The sequence below is a fragment of the Carcharodon carcharias genome, chromosome 20 (assembly GCF_017639515.1).
Source record: "Carcharodon carcharias isolate sCarCar2 chromosome 20, sCarCar2.pri, whole genome shotgun sequence".
NCBI classification, from domain to species: domain Eukaryota; kingdom Metazoa; phylum Chordata; class Chondrichthyes; order Lamniformes; family Lamnidae; genus Carcharodon; species Carcharodon carcharias.
The window spans coordinates 111,549,345-111,561,645 of NC_054486.1; the positions used below are offsets into that span (position 1 = coordinate 111,549,345).

General features: G+C 45.9%; 1 protein-coding gene across 1 annotated transcript in view; it reads right to left on the reverse strand.

The window, feature by feature from the left end:
- The window catches only part of LOC121292384 (nesprin-2-like), a 277,262-nt gene that overhangs the window by 213,252 nt on the left and 51,709 nt on the right, over nucleotides 1-12,301 (reverse strand). The window contains exons 8-13 of the mRNA XM_041214234.1: nucleotides 10,397-10,593; nucleotides 7,567-7,691; nucleotides 6,245-6,409; nucleotides 5,192-5,326; nucleotides 3,834-3,977; nucleotides 3,475-3,686 (exon numbers count right to left, since the gene is read on the reverse strand). Coding sequence (XP_041070168.1) covers nucleotides 3,475-3,686; nucleotides 3,834-3,977; nucleotides 5,192-5,326; nucleotides 6,245-6,409; nucleotides 7,567-7,691; nucleotides 10,397-10,593 — 978 coding nt within the window. The remainder of the gene's footprint in view (nucleotides 1-3,474; nucleotides 3,687-3,833; nucleotides 3,978-5,191; nucleotides 5,327-6,244; nucleotides 6,410-7,566; nucleotides 7,692-10,396; nucleotides 10,594-12,301) is intronic.

Consider the following 12,301-nt stretch of genomic DNA (forward strand, 5'->3'; position numbering starts at 1 on the left):
TTCACACACAAATTCTGGCATAGATTGTGCAAAAACCTCTCTAGTTAGGGGCTGGTGTTGTTCATTCTGAGAAGCTCCTACAAAGTGAGTGATGTTCACTCTTGCCTCGGTGTGGGTCTGGGATTGTTCACAGATGGGTAACTGGTCAGAATCCTCTCTCAGTAGGCCATAAGACTGTTCTTCCTCAGTCAATTCTTTTTCAGAAGGATCACGCTTCTCTCTCTCTTGCTCCTCTTCTCTCAACCTCACTCTTTCCCAGTTCACTGATTCCTCCATTGTTTGGGTGTCAGTCTCCTCTGTTCCAATCAGAGAACTTTCACCACGTTCTCCACCAATCAAACTCTCTGTGGTCTTAGACTGTTCTGATTGGCCCTGACTCACTCCTACCAATTGCACTGAATCCTGTCCTACTGAACTGTTGATCTGCTGATCTTCACTCACAGATCTTTCATCTCCCCCAGTAGAGGCCTTCCTCACTAGACCAAGAGCCTGATCTCTCTTAATAAGAAACTGCTCTACCAGGGGTGCTGAGTCTGTTCTGACTACGTCCCAATCCTGGAGTTTTCCACACCCAGTCCTTGCTGCCAATGGGTCAGAGGTTTGTGTGGTTTGTCTGCCAACCTGCTCTGTCTCTATCAGAGACACCACAGTGACTTCAGTCGAATCCACTCCAGGAGAGCCCCAAACCTGGCTTAAAGCAGATGGAAGCTCTTCCACTGACTGAGAAATGTCCTTTGTTTCTAGGCCCCTCTCTTGGGGGTCAGCCAGATCTCTCCCTAGACCAAGCACCTGTTCCCTCAGCTTCACTGTTGCATAGCGCGCTGAATCCTGCATTGTTTGGATGTCGTTCTGCTCTGCTCCAATCAGAGACTCTTCTTCAGACAGCGTGAGATCTTCACCCTGGTCTCCTCCAATCAAACTCTCTTGGGTGTCAGCCTGACCTGATTCGCCCAGTATTGCTGCTGGCAATCGCACCGATTCCTCTCCTATTGTCCTGTCGGCCTGCTCGTCCCCACTCAGAGACCCTTTCAGACACAGAGTGAGGCCTTTAGCCGGAGCTTCTCCTGTCAAACAGAGTTCTTCAGTGAAAACCCCTTTGCCCAACTCAGCAATGCATTCTGTTCCTGGACGCACAGCCTCCTGTTCACTGAGAGTCACAACTGCCTCTTGAGCAGGTTCCTCTTTAGTTTGAGCAGTAAATTGGATTTTCTGCCCTGTCCTCTCTTTCTGTGACTGAGTAGAAACCTCTCCTGTTTGGAGGTCACCCTGGTGTTGCTCATTGGGAAATGCTGATGCTAACAGTGCCGACCCCCCTCTGGGTGGGTCTCCTTGGCCTTGGCCTCTCGGGCGCTTTCCTGCCAAGTGAGTGATGTCCACTCTTGGAGATTTGTACACCTCATGTTTTCCAATCAGGAGATCTTTGACCTGTTGACCAGAGTCATCAATTGCTAAAGCAACACCTTGTCTTCTTGAAGACACTGCAACCAACTGAGCATAACTGCCCCTCGCCTGGTCAGTAGCTTGACCTCCAACAGTCAAAAACTGTGTTAGCAATTGAGCAAAGTCTTCTCTCGGCAAATTAGGAGCTACATCTGCCCCGTCCTGAAACACGGAGCTCAGAGGACCAGAACAATCTCCTAGCACAGCAGTAAAAGGCTCATCATCAATCAGACAGTGTGTCACTGACTGGCGACAGTCCCCTCTTTCTAGCCCAACACTCTGGAGCTTCCTAGCTGGAGTCGCTTTTTGTACTGATTGAGTTTGACCATCTCTCTCCAGGTCATCGATTCTGACTCCAATCCACTCTGTGCTTTGTCCAGGAATTTCACTCAGAATCCCTTTGCCCAACTGAGCAATCCATTCTGTTTCTGGACACATAGCCAGCTGTTGTTCACTGGGAGTCACAGGCACCACTTGAGCAGGTTCCTGACCTGGTTGAATGTCAATTCTGCTGGGTTCTGCTGCTCTGAGTTCTGTGGAGGCCCCGCTTGCCTTGATCACTGATGGAGCTGAATCCTCACTTCCCAGGTCATCGGCGAGCTTTGTTCCACTTCCTGCCTGTTCAGCAGATCCCTGCCTTGTCCCAGCCTCACCCTCACCCTGGTCTGGTCCACTTAGATACCACGTCTTCAATTCCCTGTTAAATTTACAATCGCACAGTTATCATTCTCTGAGAACACACAACAGCAACCTCTAGCAAAACCTCAAAGGGAGGTGTGTTACTGTGAGGAGGAGGAGGAACAATAATGACTTGTATTTATATAGCCCCTTTAACACTGCAAACCTCACAAGCCAAACCGTAGGAGCGTTATTAAACAAAATGTTAACACTGAGCTACGCGGTAGGTTTTAAGAAACACTTCAAAGGAAAGTGAGGTTGAAAGGTGTATAGCTTTAGCGAAGGAATTCCAGAGCTCAGGGCCCAGGCAGCTGAAGGTGTGGCCACCACTGGTGGAGTGGTTAAAATCAGGGATACACAAGAGGCCAGAATTAGAGATACCTCAGAGGGCTGAGGGACTTGAGGAGGTCATGGAGATAAGGATGGGGCGAGGCCATGGAGGGATTTGAAAAGTCGAATGAGAGTTTTAAAATAGAGGGGTTCCTGAGCTGGGAGCCAACACAGGTCGGTGAGCACAGGGGTAACGGATGAACAGGACTTGCTGTGATTCGAGGGCATGGGCAGGAGAGATTTGGTTGAGCTCACAGAGTTAGTAGAGGCTAAAACGTGGGAGAGCAGCCCAGGGTGCATTGGAATAGTCAAGTCTAGAGGTAACGAATGAGGGGCTCAGCAACACATGGAAGCTGAGACAGGAGCACAGAGGGTCAATGTGACGGAAGTGGAAAAAGATGATCTTGCTGCCGGAAAGGATGTGTTATGTAGCTATTTACAGTGTGTCATCAGCACCACTTAGTAGTTTTCTGGCCAGGCATCTACTCACAGGGCTCCTTGCTCCCCTTACTGACTCAAACATGCTACTCGTTGAATGATACTCATTGGGCCATCCATAGCCACCTGGGGAAGTAGGGGGAACACAATCTTCTTCTGATTTTATGCCGGCCGTATCTAAAACACGTGCGAGGCAACTTTGCAATCAACATAGTCCCACACGTCAAACCATCCTTGCCTGGTACAAACACTCTACTGCACTGCAACCCTTTACACCAGCACATCCACCTGCTTCACTGTTTAATCGATTTGTTTACTGGCCCAGAAATCCAGTAGGACATAAATCCAGTGAGAATTTGGAATTCACTTTTTAAACAACCTGTAGAAGAAAATCTAGACTCAGCCAAAGTGACCGTGAAGCTGTAAAAACCCAACTGGTTCACGTTAGGGTAAACCTGCCATCTTTACCCAGTCTGAGCCTATACATGACCCCAGACCCACAACAAGGTTAATTACCCCCTGAAATGGCTGAGCAAAACACTCCGATTATATCAAATCACGAGTGGAGCTTTTTGAGTTGGTACTAACCCTGTCACAGGTGACCCAACCGAGCCATGAATCCACGAAAGCCTCTTGTAGACGTGTTCATCCAGTTCAGTCTTACACTGGTCACAGGCTTGAAGTTCCGCCTTTATGGTTTCAGCATCAACTCTGTCGTTGGACATACTCTCACACAGCTGCCTCATCACTGCTAGATGTTGTTCAGCTTGAGTCAAACTGCTGCCTTCACAAAAGAACATCTGGAAAGAAACAAAATAATCTCAGCGATGAAGAGTTAAAGTTAAACCCTCTCATGTTTAAAGAGCTCAACATCGGTCTCAACTAGCCCAGGGAGAGGTGCATACATGCTGGTATCACCCCCGCAGCCCAGATGGGAGTGAAAGTACCTGGTGCCCTGCAGGATGGGGCTGCAGGGGGGAGCTGTCCATTCCCAGCTGGATCCTACACTCCTCAAGGGCCTCAGTAAACTTATTGTGTTCCATCTTAAACTTCATCTGAAGCAGTTGTGATTTAACCGCTGAACACACCACCTGAAACATAAACCAAAACTCAATTCAAATCGCGCTCTCTTTTTCTGTTAAATTATACAGAAACAGGCCAACAGCTCCAAGCCAGTCTCTGTGCTTCACATGAATCTCCTCCCACCCTCTTCAACTAACTCTATCAGCATATCCTTCTATTTCTTTCTCCCTCTTGTGCTTATCATAATATACCTGCACAGTTCACCAACAGCTCCACATTCTCACCACTCTCTGGCTAAAGATTCACCTGAATTCCCTATTCAGGTTATTAGTGACTGTCCGTGTTTACGGACCCGTTTTGTCTCCCCCAAAAATGGAAACATCTTCTCTACATCTACCCCATCGAACCTTTTCCTTAATTTTAGAGACCTCTATCAGGTCACCCCCTCCACCTTCTCTTTTCTAGGGAAAAGAGTCCCAGCCTGTTTGGTCTTTCCTGATAGTTATAACCTTTCAGTTCTGTTTCACTCTTGTGAATCTTTCTTTGTATATTCTCCAGGGCCTCGGTACTCTTTGTGTAACATGGAGTCCAGGATGTTCCAAGTGTAGCCTAAGTGAGGCCTTTTTTTTTGTCCATCTCTGGATCCTCCACCAAAGCTTTGCTCAGATTTTCCTCTCAGGTTGTGCCTGTATTAACACCTCATTCTTCTCATTTTACTCCAGGTTGACCATCCTCCAACCTCGAGGTGTCAGCTGTGGGTCAGTGGGTAGTGCTCTTGCTGCTGGGTCAGGAGGTTGCAGGTTCAAGGCCCATTCCAGGGACTAGAGCTCCTAATCCAGGATGATACTCCCAATGCAGCAGTGTTGGGGGTGCTGTCTTTGGATGCGTGTCAAACCAAAGCACTGTTTGCCCTTTAAAGTGGATGTAAAAGATCCCATAGCGCTATTTTTAAAGAGCCAATATTTACTCTCAACCGACTAAAAACTGACTATCTGGCCATTAACACATTGCTGGTTGTGGCATCTTGCTGTGCACAAATTAGCTGTCACATTTCATACATTTAAACAGTGCCCACACTTCAGTAAGTGTTTCATTAACTGTCAAGCGTTTTAGATGTCCTGAGGACATGAAAGGCCCTATAAAACAGCAAGTTTTTTTCTTTCCAGTGAACAATGATTCATGTTCAATGCGCACATTCTGATTGGCTGTAAAAGCCTGAGCTGAATTGGTGGGAATGGTTCCACACAGAGTCCAAAATCAGACCATGAACCAATTGTCTCACCTCCCAGTTTTGGCTGACCTGCTCCCTCATTTCCTCAACAAACTGTTTCTTCTGAGGGGTTAAGACAGTTTTGATTTTATCGGTTGCCTCCAGAAAACGTTCAAAGGTCCCAGAATCAAAATTCTTCAATGTTTCCTGTGAAGAACATAGAACGTTAATGAGTCTTCATTTACTGACAAGCAGATCTTCGGAAAGCCTAGAATCGCTGCTGATGTCAACTGTCACCTAAATTCAAAGTGACACAAAGCAGCCCACTCCCCCCGCAACCCCCTCATCTCCCCTTGTCCCCCCCAACCCCCTGTATGCCTGAAACCTGGTTCCCACCCCCTCACTCCTCCCTTACTCACTCACAAGCAATCAATGGAGGTGCGTCTGGGGTTTTAAGTGGGGGAATAGGTGACTTCCCACTGACCCTGCCAACTCCAGCAGTTTCCTGACGCTGAAGGGGGAGTTCCCAGTATAACCACAGGCACAGCTCCACCACCACCCCAATAACTGAGTTAGCAACACAGGAACAGGGGAGGTCATTCAGCCCCTCAAGTCTGTTACATGAAAACAGGAAGAGCCCATTCTACCCCCTCAGTTCTGTAAAACAAAATATTTTTACTCAACAAAAAAAAAATCTATCAATCCAAGTTTTGAAATGTTCAATTGATTCCCAGCATCCACAGCCTTTTGTCGGGGGGAGAGTTCCAAGTTTCCACTCCCCTTTGTGTGAACAAGTGCTTCCTGACATCAGCCCTGAATGGCTCTAATTTTAAGGTTCTACCCCCTTGCTCTGGACTCCTACCACCCACCCACCTCCCCCATGAGAGCCTCCCCAGCAACTCCTTTAAACACCTCAAACATTCTATCAGATGACCTCTTAATCTTCTATACTCGAGGGAATACATGCCCAGTCAATGAGACCTGTTCTCATAATTCAACCCCTTTAGCCCTGGTATCTTCAGCACCAACTTTTCTTTTTTGAAGTTGCATAGAGTCGGAACAGAAACTGATGCACAACCTCTAATCCAGCTCATGGGTGATGCTGACTCGTGGGTGAGTTTCTACCTGGTGCTTGGTAATGACTTCCTCTGGCGACCCTCTGTCCTTGAGGAACAGCATAGCTCCCTCAATGCAGGCGTCGATCCGTATCCTCGATTCTTCAAAGTCCCTCTTGACGTCATCCTCCGACACCCAGTGCTCTGGCCTGGCACCCAGCGCCTCTGTGCTCACCTAGGCAAGATGGACAGAGAGGTCCAGTCACTGTTTCACTCTTATCCCAAGGAATCATCGCGCACACTCCCAAATAAGTTAGAGAGGCCTCTGAAGAAATGAAGAGGATTAGGTCCCAGCTAGATTCTGGTGGCTAATCCTGGGATCTGCACTTTCAGAAGAATGTCGAGATCTTAGAATAGAGAAGGTCAAGAGGAAATTTGATCAAAATGTTCAAAATCATGAGGGGCTGTGATAAAGTGGCGAAGGGTCAGCAACCAGAGGGCACAGATTTAAGGTGATTTGGCAAAGAAAGAGGCAAAATTGAAAAAACTGTACACAGCGAGTTGTTGTGATCTAGAACTTGCTGCTTCAAGTGACAGTGAAAACAGATTTAGTAGTAAGTATCAAAAGGGAATTGCATGTCTATTAAGAAAGAATGGGGATTAACCGGACACAATGGGCTAAGAGACCTCCTCCTGTGCTGCACATTCTCGACGAATCAGATTTATCTATTTGCTTGTTTGCCTACAGCCTGTAACAACTCCCCTAATCCCCGTGGATTCTGAAGACGCTCAGATTTAAGGCCGGCTAACAGATTTACTCACCTCATCTTTCCTGCATTACTGGGCCAGGCCTATGGATTTCTGGGGCCAGGCCTATGGATTTCTGGGGCCAGGCCTATGGATTTCTGGGGCCAGGCCTATGGATTTCTGGGGCCAGGCCTATGGATTTCTGGGGCCAGGCCTATGGATTTCTGGGGCAGGCTCTGGATTACTTAGCCAATAATTTACCCATAGCGCTGTAATGACTTGACATACCGGACAGGTTTCTACTTGAAACAGATGACTTTAATATAGAGAGTTCTTTTAGAAGCTACATGCTTGAACCAGGTCCATGACTAGAAAGCCACACCCCCCCTGGATTACCCACGCTCAGGGATCATTCATCAAGAACAATCATGTGACCCCTAATAGGCAGTAGGAAAGGTTAGACCTTCAATCACCATAAGCACAAACATACCCCCACTCTCCAAGGAAAATCAGGAAGAAATCAACAATAATATTGGAGACTTTTAAACTTGGAGACACCTGTGTCTCAAATCTATCACCAAAACAATGTGCAAACCAGAACCACGAGCTCTTAATCAGCTTGGAGACGATTGATTCTCTGATTACCAAACAGTGAGATTGTGTCCGTATCTCTGCTTCATCCTTGGCTGTGAGCTGCTCCTCAGAATACTGCAGGAATTGGGACACGTAGGTTATCATCGACTTCTCATCGGGATTGCTGACATCCACATCTGGGGAAAAATAAACACCCAGTCATTTTGATGAACCCCTGGATTATATAACCCCAAAACCCCTTAATTATGTAAAACAGCTGAACCTGCAATTATATAAAATTGAAAACTCATTTATATAAATCACCGGAACCCCTGAATTATATAAAATGTGAACCCCTCGATTAGATTCCAGTCTGTATCTCACTCCCGGGTATCTGTTATTCTATATATAAACCCCCTGAACCCCTCGATTAGATTCCAGTCTGTATCTCACTCCCGGGTATCTGTTATTCTATATATAAACCACCCCGAGCCCCTCGATTAGATTCCAGTCTGTAACTCACTCCCGGGTATCTGTTATTCTATATATAAACCACCCCAAACCCCTCGATTAGATTCCAGTCTGTAACTCACTCCCGGGTATCTGTTATTCTATATATAAACCACCCCGAACCCCTCGATTAGATTCCAGTCTGTAACTCAGTCCCAGGTATCTGTTATTCTATACATAAACCAGTCCAAACCCCTCGATTAGATTCCAGTCTGTAACTCACTCCCAGGTATCTGTTATTCTATATATAAACCACCCCCAAACCCCTCGATTAGATTCCAGTCTGTAAATCACTCCCGGGTATCTGTTATTCTATATATAAATCAGCCCGAACCCCTCGATTAGATTCCAGTCTGTAACTCACTCCCGGGTATCTGTTATTCTATATATAAACCACCCCAAAACCCTCGATTAGATTCCAGTCGGTAACTCACTCCCGGGTATCTGTTATTCTATATATAAACCAACCCGAACCCCTCGATTAGATTCCAGTCTGTAACTCAGTCCCAGGTATCTGTTATTCTATACATAAACCAGTCCGAACCCCTCGATTAGATTCCAGTCTGTAACTCACTCCCAGGTATCTGTTATTCTATATATAAACCACCCCCAAACCCCTCGATTAGATTCCAGTCTGTAAATCACTCCCGGGTATCTGTTATTCTATATATAAATCAGCCCGAACCCCTCGATTAGATTCCAGTCTGTAACTCACTCCCGGGTATCTGTTATTCTATATATAAACCACCCCAAAACCCTCGATTAGATTCCAGTCTGTAACTCACTCCCGGGTATCTGTTATTCTATATATAAACCACCCGAACCCCTCGATTAGATTCCAGTCTATAACTCACTCCCGGGTATCTGTTATTCTATATATAAACCACCCCGAACCCCTCGATTAGATTCCAGTCTGTAACTCAGTCCCAGGTATCTGTTATTCTATACATAAACCAGTCCAAACCCCTCGATTAGATTCCAGTCTGTAACTCACTCCCGGGTATCTGTTATTCTATATATAAACCACCCCCAAACCCCTCGATTAGATTCCAGTCTGTAAATCACTCCCGGGTATCTGTTATTCTATATATAAATCAGCCCGAACCCCTCGATTAGATTCCAGTCTGTAACTCAGTCCCAGGTATCTGTTATTCTATACATAAACCAGTCCGAACCCCTCGATTAGATTCCAGTCTGTAACTCACTCCCAGGTATCTGTTATTCTATATATAAACCACCCCCAAACCCCTCGATTAGATTCCAGTCTGTAACTCACTCCCGGGTATCTGTTATTCTATATATAAATCAGCTCGAACCCCTCGATTAGATTCTAGTCTGTAACTCTCTCCCGGGTATCTGTTATTCTATATATAAACCACCCCAAAACCCTCGATTAGATTCCAGTCTGTAACTCACTCCCAGGTATCTGTTATTCTATATATAAACCACCCGAACCCCTCGATTAGATTCCAGTCTATAACTCACTCCCGGGTATCTGTTATTCTATATATAAACCCCCCGAACCCCTCGATTAGATTCCAGTCTGTAACTCACTCCCGGGCATCTGTTATTCTATATATAAAACCCCCCAAACCCCTCGATTAGATTCCAGTCTGTAACTCACTCCTGGGTATCTGTTATTCTATATATAAACCCCTGAACCCCTTGATTAGATTCCAGTCTGTAACTCACTCCCGGGTATTTGTTATTCTATATATAAACCCCTGAACCCCTCGATTAGATTCCAGTCTGTAACTCACGCCCGGGTATCTGTTATTCTATATATAAACCCCTGAACCCCTCGATTAGATTCCAGTCTGTAACTCACTCCCGGTTACCTGTTATTCTATATATAAACCCCCCGCGAAACCCTCGATTAGATTCCAGTCTGTAACTCACTCCCGGGTATCTGTTATTCTATATATAAACCCCTGAACCCCTCGATTAGATTCCAGTCTGTAACTCACTCCCGGGTACCTGTTATTCTATATATAAACCACCCCGAACCCCTCAATTAGATTCCAGTCTGTAACTCACTCCCGGGTATCTGTTATTCTATATATAAACCCCCCGCGAAACCCTCGATTAGATTCCAGTCTGTAACTCACTCCCGGGTATCTGTTATTCTATGTATAAACCCCCCGAACCCCTCGATTAGAAATCAGTCTGTAACTCACTCCTGGGCATCTGTTATTCTATATATAAAACCCCCCAAACCCCTCGATTAGATTCCAGTCTGTAACTCACTCCCGGGTATCTGTTATTCTATATATAAACCACCCCAAAACCCACTACATTCCCCTCCCCTTTCTTTCCCTCTTTTGCTCCCTGCCTCCTTCCCATTGGCCCTGACCCACCTTGGACCCCACCCTCTCCATCCAACAGCTCTTACCTTGTACTTCCAACAGTTTGGGTATTTTCAGTTCCTGCTCCGCCACCTTGAAGACCATTTCCAGATTCTCCTTGTCAGTTTTGTACTTGAACTCCTGTGGGTCAAGCAGACCGGGTCGAAGGGCATTGATAATGGCAACAAAAGCCAGGCCACTTCTCCAACTGCTGCTGAAATCTTGGACATTGATACCCAGTTCCCTGAAACAGATTCAGGCATCATGGCAACGTAACGCTTGTATGTGGAATATTAACCTTTAACCTTATCGGCTGGTCAGATATATATTGAATTGCATTAAACGGACTTTTACCAAGCAAAGACACTGACTTTAAAATGGCTGCAGAAACCACCTGGCCTATAAATTGGCCACGTCTGGAAACTTATGAACATGGATTTGCCAGGAGACATATGGGATACTTGCCTTTATTAGCCGAGGCATAGAATATAAGAGCAGGGAGGTTATGCTGGAACTGTATAAAACGCTGGTTAGGCCACAGCTAGAGTACTGCATGCAGCTCTGGAATCCACATTATAGGAAGGATGTGATTGCACTAGAGACAGTGCAGAGGAGATTTACCAGGATGTTGCCTGGGCTGGAGAGTTTTTGTTATGAGGAGAGATTGGATAGACTGGGGTTATTTTCCCTGGAGCAGAGGAGATTGAGCGGGGACATGATTGAGGTGTATAAAATTATGAGGGACATAGATAGTGTAGACAGGAAGAAACTTTTCCCCTTGGTGGAGGGATCAATAACCAGGGGGCAGGAGGTTTAGAGGGGATGTGAGGAAGAATTTTTTCACTGAGAGGGTGGTGGGAATCTGGAACTCTCTGCCTGAAAGGATGGTAGAGGCAGAAACCCTCATAACATTTAAGAAGTATTTGGATGTGCACTTGCGATGCCATGGTATACAAGGCTATGGGCCTAGTGCTGGAAAATGGGATTAGAATAGTTAGGTACTTGTTTGACTGGCATAGACTCGATGGGCTGAAGGGCCTTTTCCTGTGCTGTGGACCTCTATGACAATGACTATGACTATGACTATGAGGAGACATGGATTCTGCTCTGGAGAAGAGTCATTCAGACTCGAAATGGTAACTCTGTCTTTCTCACCACAGATGCTGTCAGACCTGCTGAGTTTTTCCAGCATTTTCTTGTTTTTGTTTGTGACATGGAAATAATCTAAGCTATAGTTCCTGAGATGGACTTCACACCTGCCATTGTCTGAACTCTACACTAAACATAAGGACAATAAGACAACAGACATCCTGGCTACAGAAACTGCCAGGAACAAAGGGCTGACGAAACTCACTAGGCAGGGAGGACACTGAGGGCCCCTATCTGTTTCGGCATCTTGATGGCTTTGACACTGGGAGATCAAAGCTCCTTCATTAACATGAATCACCCTCCATTGTGTGCTGAAACATGACCAGAGCCCTCTTGTGAACAGCTTGTCTGTTGGTTACAGTAACATAGAGAAGAAGAGCAGTCTGGAGAACATCCAACGGCAGCGATAAGGCTGAACGCCTCTGCCTTTGTCTCTCTCTCTCTCTCCCTCTCGCTTTCCACTAAAGTTAACTCTGCCTGCTTATATCAGACTGCGCACAACAGACAGAGAAAATCTGAAATAAAAACAGAAAATGCTGGAAAAACTTAGCAGGTCTGGCAGCCTCTGTGGAGAGAGAAACCGGGTTAACGTTTCAAATCTGTATGACTCTTCTTCAGAGCTAAAGAGAAGCAGAAACGTGTTGGATTTTATAAAAACAAAAAAACTGCGGATGCTGGAAATCCAAAACAAAAACAGAATTACCTGGAAAAACTCAGCAGGTCTGGCAGCATCGGTGGAGAAGAAAAGAGTTGACGTTTCGAGTCCTCATGACCCTTCGACAGAACTTGAGTTCGAGTCCAAG